Source organism: Chiloscyllium plagiosum, unplaced genomic scaffold (assembly GCF_037043375.1).
Source record: "Chiloscyllium plagiosum isolate Xiang-an unplaced genomic scaffold, Cpla_swu_hap1 HiC_scaffold_31, whole genome shotgun sequence".
NCBI classification, from domain to species: domain Eukaryota; kingdom Metazoa; phylum Chordata; class Chondrichthyes; order Orectolobiformes; family Hemiscylliidae; genus Chiloscyllium; species Chiloscyllium plagiosum.
This window is the reverse complement of record NW_028270169.1, coordinates 26,478,770-26,487,682: the sequence shown is the minus strand read 5'-3', so window position 1 is coordinate 26,487,682 and position 8,913 is coordinate 26,478,770. Positions and strand designations below refer to the sequence as shown.

Sequence of the window (8,913 nt, the reverse complement as noted above, 5' to 3'; positions counted from 1 at the left end):
TTACCTCCAAAGACACCAAGGCCTCCATCACCAACTAGTTAAATGCCTGACTCATGTTAAATTGAGTCTGGCAGAGATGAGGGGGTCCCTGAAATAGTTACAGGGAGATTATCACCAGCTCTCTACCTGTGGATGGGCTCACTGCTGCTTCCATTAAATTCTGGTCCTCAAATTTGGGATAAATAATTTGGCAAGCTGCAGAACTAGTCTATTAAATCATAAGAGAAAATGAGGTCTGCAGATGCTGGAGATCAGAGATGGAAATGTGTTGCTGGAGAAGCGCAGCAGGTCAGGCAGCATCTAGGGAACAGGAGAATCGACGTTTCGGGCATTAGCCCTTCTTCCTGAAGAAGGGCTAATGCCCGAAACGTTGATTGTCCTGTTCCCTAGATGCTGCCTGACCTGCTGCGCTTCTCCAGCAACACATTTCCATTATTAAATCATAAGGCCATGTAAAACTGGATTATCTTTAAACAACCTGTACAGAAAGAATAATACTGTATTGGAGTATTCTCAACCAATTGCACTTATCCCTTTTATAAATATGAATTATTTTGTTTATCCTCTTCAAAAAAATTGTAACCTCTACAGTTTCTATTGTCAGGCTGCAACATTGCATGGACAGTTTAAAATTTAGTCGAACTCAACACCTTAGAAGTTACCAAGTTGTTTGCTGAAACACCACTTTCCATTTTCGAAGATGAGGTGAAAGAAGGGAGGATGGTTTATGTCAGCACTTTACTCTTTAAGTGCAGTATCAAGCATCACTGGCAAGATAGCAGTTATTGTCCATCCCTGGTCCCCTTGAGAAGATGGCAGTGATGCACTTTCTTGAACCTCTTCAGTCCAAGTAGTGGAGGTACATTCACTTGCAATGCTGTTAGGGAGAGGGTACCAGGATGTTGGTCCAGAAAGTGTGAAGGAACGCTGTTGTACTTCTAAATCAAGATGGTGTATGGTTTCAGTTGATGGTGTTCACGTGTACCAGCTTGTCCTTGTAGATGGCAGAGGTTACACGTTTGGATGTTGCTGTCAAATGAGTCTTGAAGGATTGCTGTCGTCCATCAACTGGACAGTACACACCATAGCTAATGCACATCAGAGTGGTAGGACTGAGTATTTAAGGTGGTAGATGGAATGCCAAACAGGCAAGCTGCTTTTTCCTGGATGGTAGCAAGCTTCTTGAGAGTATACAAAATTAATTGGGGAACACTGAGTACTACACAGAGTTCTGTTTATTGTATTAAACAGGATCACACTGAAAGGGATAGGGGTGAATGATAAGCCTGTTGTCAGGAATAAGGAATTTTAGCTATTCGGAAAAAATGGATAGGCTAGAGTTCTTTTCTGTGGAACAGAGGAGGCTGGTGGGAGATTTAATTGAGATGTACAAAATTATGAGGGACTGGACAGAGTGAATGTGAAGGATGAATATCCCTTAGTAAAAAGTTTGATAAGTAATTGGCAGCATGATAAGAACTGAGTTGGAGAGTTTGAATAGTCATTCCTGAGCTGGCACAGACACAATACACTAAATCGAAAGGCAACTGCTCACAAAGTCTTAAGGACTTTTTCATCAGGACATCTCCGATGGATATCTGGTTCTTATGGGAGCAAGAAAATATTTTGGAAGGGTCAGAATGCCTTTGCATCTGGGCCTGCTTTGGAAGAGTCCCAAAATTCCTGGGGCTTTGTCAAGGGGCAGTGACCCATAATGTTGGTCTCTACCTGTGTAACTAAGTGTCGTCTGGTTGCTGGCACAGGTTAAATATTCCTTTTGTCCACTGGAAACCAACAAACAGCGGTGTCACTATCTGGTTCCCTTTATACCTGGACTGAATCTGCAAGTCAGGTGTCATAAAAGGATAGAACTTAGGACAGAGGAAGGAAATACCTTGTATTTTATGTTGATAATGATGCAGCTGAGTCATTTCAAAATTATAGACACAATAATTACATTTGTATGTAAACTTGCATTGCTGGCAGGATTAATGATTCTGGTGTTGAAATACATGCAAACAATGTTTCTCCTTAATACTTGAACACTCCATCTCTGCAGTTCTTCAATTAGCACTGAGTACATACAAACATGACAAAGCTTTGGTTCAGCTATACAATTGGGTATACAGTACTGTTGATATGTGTTGCTTTATGTAACCTTGTGGAGTCTTTGCATACCGTCAAAAACAGTATTTTCCCAGGTCCTGAACTTGGGGCTACGGATTACTCAGTTGAGACAAATGCAGGAAAATCAGCCTGTAAGGGAGATCATCCAATTTTCTTTCCAATGTTGTAAATGGATATCAATTGAATGAGCTCATTTAAGAATCTGTGACACTCAAAGCCTAGTTTTCCACCTCTTGTTTTGTATATAAAATGAGGAAAATTCCCCAAGAGGAATTTTAGTGGGTACCTTGTTGTGTTTTCCATCCCAGACCTTTGCTTTTTATGTTTGTCCTGGAGAAGTGATATTTTTAGGTCTAAGTCAACAGTGCAAGGCACAAAATCTCCAACAATGGTTTTCTTTCTGGTTATAACAGAGTTCAACGCAACTGACCATCCAAGTGAGCTGCAGTTCATGGGAGTGTTACGTTTTATTTCCACTGATGATTATGACATGTTGCAAGATTGACATATGTGGCAAAGGCTTGACAGCAATATTTTCAAATGGACAGGGTTCCTTGCTGGACATTTCTCCTGAATGGCATTATTCTTTCATCTCCTAACATTGATTTGCATTATAAAGGCAATTGGGAAGTGGCTGGTGACATTTTGTTGGCGTGAGAAAACTTTGGTTAAAAATGAATACAGTGCAACATACATGTAACCTGTTAGACTGGCAGTGTGCTCTCTGTCATTGACAGCAATTAGGCTTGGATTTCTTTGCATTTTTAAACAGGTTTGTGTCATTGTTGTTGATACCTGTGGAGAAAGAAAGTATTGTTAAAAAGGTAAACAGACAAGACTGTACATTCTAGCTGATGATACTTCATAACAAAAATAAATTCGGAACGAACACGCACAACTTTAAAATCTATTCTTTCCTGTACCTTAATTCAATTTTTCCTACTCAACTAATGACACCAAGGTCTATTTTAAGCAAAGTCACTAGGCATGGAAATGTTATTAAGTTAGTTGACAGCACATTTACCCTGGCATTTTGGTTGCCATCTTCTTGGTGTCCTGATTTGCTTCAGCTGGGATATCACTTGTAATCTTCATACATAGGGCCCCAATTAAAAGAGCAACAAAGGTACCCAATCAACAGCATACACTACTAGTGCCAACTGATGAAGATGAAATGGATGTAACTTGGAGTGTGATACAACTTGGTGAACAAGTAGCTGTGACAGATTCCAATCTGACATTAGATGCTGAAGTGACTCTAGAGACAATAGGTGCAGGAGTAGGCCATTCTGCCCTTCGAGCCAGCACCACCATTCATTATGATCATGGCTGATCATCCTCAAACAGTATCCTGTTCCTGCCTTATCCCCATAACCCTTGATTCCACTATCCTTAAGAGCTCTATCCAACTCTTTCTTGAAAGTATCCAGACACTTGGCCTCCACAGCCTTCTGGGGCAGAGCATTTCATACACCCACCACTCTCTGGGTGAAGAAGTTTCTCCCCAACTCTGTTCTAAGTGGCTTACCCCTTATTTTTAAACTATGTCCACTGGTTCGGGGCTCACCCATCAGCAGAAACATGCTTCCTGCCTCCAGAGTGTCCAATCCTTTAATAATCTTATACGTCTCAATCAGATCCCCTCTCAGTCTTCTAAACTCAAGCGTATACAAGCCCAGTCACTCCAATCTTTCAGCGTAAGATAATCCCGCCATTCCGGGAATTGACCTCGTTAACCTACGCTGCACTCCCTCAATAGCCAGAATGTCTTTCCTCAAATTTGGAGACCAAAACTGCGCACAATATTCCAGGTGCGGTCTCACCAGGGCCCTGTACAGCTGCAGAAGAACCTCTTTGCTTCTATACTCAATTCCTCTTGTTATGAAGGCCAGCATGCAATTAGCTTTCTTCACTGCCTGCTGTACCTGCATGCTTGCTTTCATTGACTGATGTACAAGAACACCTAGATCTCATTGTACTGCCCCTTTACCTAACTTGACTCCATTTAGGTAGTAATCTGCCTTCCTGTTTTTGCCACCAAAGTGGATAACCACACATTTATCCACATTAAACTGCATCTGCCATGCATCCGTCCACTCACCTAGCCTGTCCAGGTCACCCTGTATTCTCCTAACATCCTCCTCACATTTCACCCTGCCACACAGCTTTGTGTCATCAGCAAATTTGTTAATATTACTTTTAATACCTTCATCTATATCATTAATGTACATTGCAAAAAGCTGCGGTCCCAGCACTGATCCCTGCGGCACACCACTGGTCACCGTCTGCCATTCCGAAAGGGAGCCGTTTATCACTACTCTTTGTTTCCTGTCAGCCAACCACTTTTCAATCCATGTCAGTATTTTGCCCCTAATACCAGGGGCAAGTTCAAGCAGAATATATGACTTCCTTATTATTCTAGCAAGAGTCGTTAATACAGTGACAGAGATCATGCCAAGAAGCAAACCTCAAACAGTAGACTTGAGGAAGGGAACATGTTTGGTTGCACAAATACTGCAACTACTGCTGAAGACTGAGGCAGTGAAAACCAATCAATAATTCGAAGTAAAAGTTTACATGCTTCAGCACAAATCTACAGGCAGATTGGGAATAAGAATTGGCTGATCAAAGATCTGGTGTATTACAACTTCATAAAAGCTACCACTAAGAAGAGACAACTAATGTCCAATGAATCAAGACACTGCAAGGAAGGAGCTGCCTGTTTCGGACACTCAAGTAACTGCAGAGAAGCAATCACCCACTTGACAAAGACATTCTCCATAAATGGTATCCAAGAAACTGAACAGCCTTCAATTTAAAGGGGACTACAAATGTCAAGATTGAAAGGAAGAGAATGAAAGATGGGAGGAGCAGATGCATTACTTTCGAACTCTGGTGAGACAGACTAAGGATTCTGGACCAGTGGTGCTGGAAGAGCACAGCAGTTCAGGCAGCATCCAACGAGCTGCGAAATCGACGTTTCGGGCAAAAGCCCTTCAACTAACCCCCTCCCCCCACACACACACACATACACACAGAGTTAAAACATGAATAGTTTCTATTGAAAAGGATAATTTTTATAAAATGCAATGTTTTTAGTATTCCTGGAGTGTCCTGCAGGTGTAAGTTTTAACCTGAGACCACAGTTGATCAGTGTCGTGTTGGATCAGTTGTAAATATTTCTCCAATTTACTGAGTTTCGTCCTTCCTGAGAGAGATGAGAGAGAAAGTAAGAAAGGAAAGAAAGAAAGAGAGACAGAGAGAGGGGGAGAGAGAGAGTTCTCCAGTTCTGGTACAAATTCATCTCCTCTGCTCTGCTGAAAATAAATCCCTGAGATATATCTTATCAATGTAATCCCAAATCTGGGTTCATTGTCTTCAAGTTGTACATTTGTAAGCAATGGTCTTTCATCACCAGTGTGTGACACTTATAATAAAGGTGTAAATCAAACAGGAGATACAACTTTCTTCAAGCCTGCCTGGTAGCAGTCTCTTTTGATAAAAATATTAATTTCACTTCTGACTGGTTCTTGTTTACTGACAGTTTCTTAAATCTTTGCTCAAACTGTTGTCAAGTGTTTACTGTTTAAGGCAGTGATTCTTTCCCTTCCGAAACCATTTTGAAAGTCCAGTGTTAAAACCAGACAATGGAAGTTGATAGTGCATCATTTATCATTTTTGTCACAGCAGGGAAGTGACAGGCTAGGAAGCTGGGAATAACTCCTCACTGAAGCATGTTGGGAAATGCTTCCACGCCCATCTTGACAGATATTTTAAATAGTTTTCTCTATGTTTTCATTTTTCTACTGTCAGTAGCTAATACACTTTTTCAGTTGACAGGGTAGTTCAGGGGCCTGTTGTTAAGCATCAGGATCTGTTTGGGGGTGCATAAAGCCCCCATGAAATTGACCAAAGAAGGGTTACACCAAAATGTTGACTTCTCCACCTCCTGATGCTGCCTGGCTTGGTGTGTTCTTCCAGCCTCCTGCCTGTGTATTTTTCATGAACCTGACAACTGACTTTATTTGATTTTGGAAAGTTTGACATCTCACTGTTTCAGAAGAAATCTCATCTTTTAAAATGTATATTTCAAACCACTTTTCTATATCCCCAGTGGGATGGTTTATCACTACTGCTGCCATTACAACTTTGACAAGCTGAATAGTTACTACAGAGTGGGAAAGATATTGTACTTTATTAACAGTTATACTTACGAACAACATCCCCAATTTTCCTGGGGCCAGTCTTTTCTAGCTCAGCCAATACATTAGCTTCAAAGGTCAATGATGCAACCCTGAAGAAGAACTCATTTACATTCTCTCCTAATGTTAATGAAGAGCAACATATTAGCATTCAGTTGAAGTGCTACAGAACAGTTTACTGGTACAGTGTGTTGTACAGAATAATGACTTGCTTTCAAACACGGCAATGCAAAGACATACCAGCATGTCAACACAATGATATAGTGGTGCACATATGCAAGCACAGTGGAGAACTGCCAAATAAAGAAGTTTAACTACTTGACCCTTAAACCAGGAGATAAGGAGAAGACCAAATTCCCCTAGTTTCTCACAGTACATTTAATACATAGATCTATAGTTTCTTTGGAAACTGCCTGAAGGAACAATGCATAATCCAGGAGGCCTGTGCAGATGACAGAAAATGAAAATACCCGAGTGATATAACTGTCACCAATAGAATGGAACCAAAGTCCCACTCCCTCATTAGAGAGAAATAGCCAGTAGTGAGTTGAACTTGAGGGTCATCAGGCCTCAGGCGAGGGGCGAGGTTGAGAAGGTGGCACCTTCACAGTAAATCTCAGCCGGTGTGGCAATGGAACCCATGCTGTCAGCATCACTCTGCATCACAAACCAGCCCTTCGACCAACTGAACTAAATGACTCCACGTCTTAACCATAATACATTGCGTCTAAAGTGCATATCAAAATATACTCCAGTTCGTTGGTTACATTTTAAATATTAACTTTGTTAGAGTGAGTAACATGGAAATGAAAAGGATACACAATTTTAATTTTGTAAAACCCACAAATTAGTAACAGATTGTTGAATCAGTTGGATGCATTTTGTGAGGAAATCCATAACTATTACATTTATCTCATTCAGTTTTGGCAGGCTGATAAAATAAACTGCTTGCTTTCAGCTTTTTGGTAGGATCTATTTTAGAGATTGAATCTATTGGAATTTTGGCATCTGACTAGAATTACATAGCGTTGAACATTGGTTCAAGAGCACCGCCTGTTGGCGCTATACAGCCAGTAACTTGGGTTAGGCCCCTCCAATAAGAACGCACATAATCATCAGGAAATTGCTCAATGGCTTCTCCTGACAGAACACTGTAACCGGTGGAAAGCTCATTTAAATGGTTCATCCACAGTTTCCACAGAAGTTGCAATGGCCAACTGGGGAAGGTCGATTCAGCAAATTCTCAGCAAATACGTCAACCATAAGAAAATGCCGAACGACCTGTAAGGTGATGTGGTGGGTATGGGGTGCAGGTGCAATTTGTTCACTGAACAAAAAGTCAGGATACATAAAACAGGCAGATATTCTATAATGTGACGGTTGTGTTCTTGTGCAACCCCGCATTATAGAAAAATGGTGCTTTAGAAAAAGCGCTTAAAGTGTTGGCAATGTTATTATTGCATTACAGCCAACACACATATTAAAAGTCTGCGCTTTAGAAACAGTGTCCACAATACATCAATCATGTTAAAGTGAATTTGTGCTAACGGAACATGTGTTATAACAAAACGACCTGTCCAATACTATTGTTCTGTGTGGGCATTTAAAGCCCAGGAGAGATCTCGGGAAAGGATGGATAAATATCCTAGGTGCAGGGATCATTACATGAAGGTCCTGTCACAGATGATGGAAGAGGAGGAGGGAGGGAACATTGAGAGATGGGAGGGGCTTAGGCAAAAGACCAGGGCATTTCAAATTTGTCACTATGGACTGTTTCTAGACAAAAGATGTTTTTGCCCAAACACAAATGTTGCACAGAAGTGCACATGCAAACACTAGCACATCTGCCATGTGTACATACAAGATATTTGGAATGACTTGCCCTCAATTTTAGTCATCACTTGATCTCATTGCATCTTGCAATAGTAACCCTATAACATTGAAATGTTAGAATGTAAAACTGTGCAGGTCTCAATTCCATCAGCTTTAGTGCCCCAGACAAAACATCTAGTCAATGCAAGAGATTTGGTCAGTCTTAAAATAGCCACAATCTCATTTTTAAACAATGAGAAAGTAAGGTTGCAGGCGAACAGAGACACTGAGGGTGATTGTGGGTGCCGATACCACCCGCTTACAATACCACAGAAGTTAAAATGACCCCAGCTTGTTGAAAAACAGAGAATGGTCCAAGCTTGAGCTGTGCAATCGCTTCACTCAGTAATTAACTAATACTTTAGATTAATAATATCTGAAATTATATACAACGGGTCTGTGCTTTTCTCAACATGAGGCGAAGCTAAATTCACTTTATACTCACCTGTGAGAGAGGACACTGCCCAGTATTCAGCTTTTATTTCCTTGGCAATTTTGATGGCATCTTTCTCTATCAAATTATACTGGGCAGCTGACTGTAAAGAACAAGGAATGACATATTGTTTAAGCAGTTTGAGCAAAATGTGTTTAAATTCATTCCACTGCAGGGATTTCTGGTGAGTGTAGTCAGCATTAAAGGGGGTCAATTTTATCTCTCAGGGTGGAATATGGCACATTGAGTAGTCAGAACAATTGGGAGGCTTTGGACAAT

At 40.9% G+C, this 8,913-nt stretch overlaps 1 protein-coding gene across 2 annotated transcripts in view; it reads right to left on the bottom strand.

Moving 5' to 3' along the window:
* Nucleotides 1-395: 395 nt before the first annotated feature.
* Nucleotides 396-8,913, bottom strand: part of LOC122564029 (ras-related protein Rab-34) — a 57,926-nt gene continuing 49,408 nt past the window's right edge. For both annotated transcript variants that reach the window (XM_043718482.2, XM_043718483.2), the window contains exons 9-11: nt 8,647-8,737; nt 6,342-6,449; nt 396-2,922 (exon numbers count right to left, since the gene is read on the bottom strand). In XM_043718482.2, coding sequence (XP_043574417.1) covers nt 2,855-2,922; nt 6,342-6,449; nt 8,647-8,737 — 267 coding nt within the window. In that variant the 3' untranslated portion in view covers nt 396-2,854. The remainder of the gene's footprint in view (nt 2,923-6,341; nt 6,450-8,646; nt 8,738-8,913) is intronic.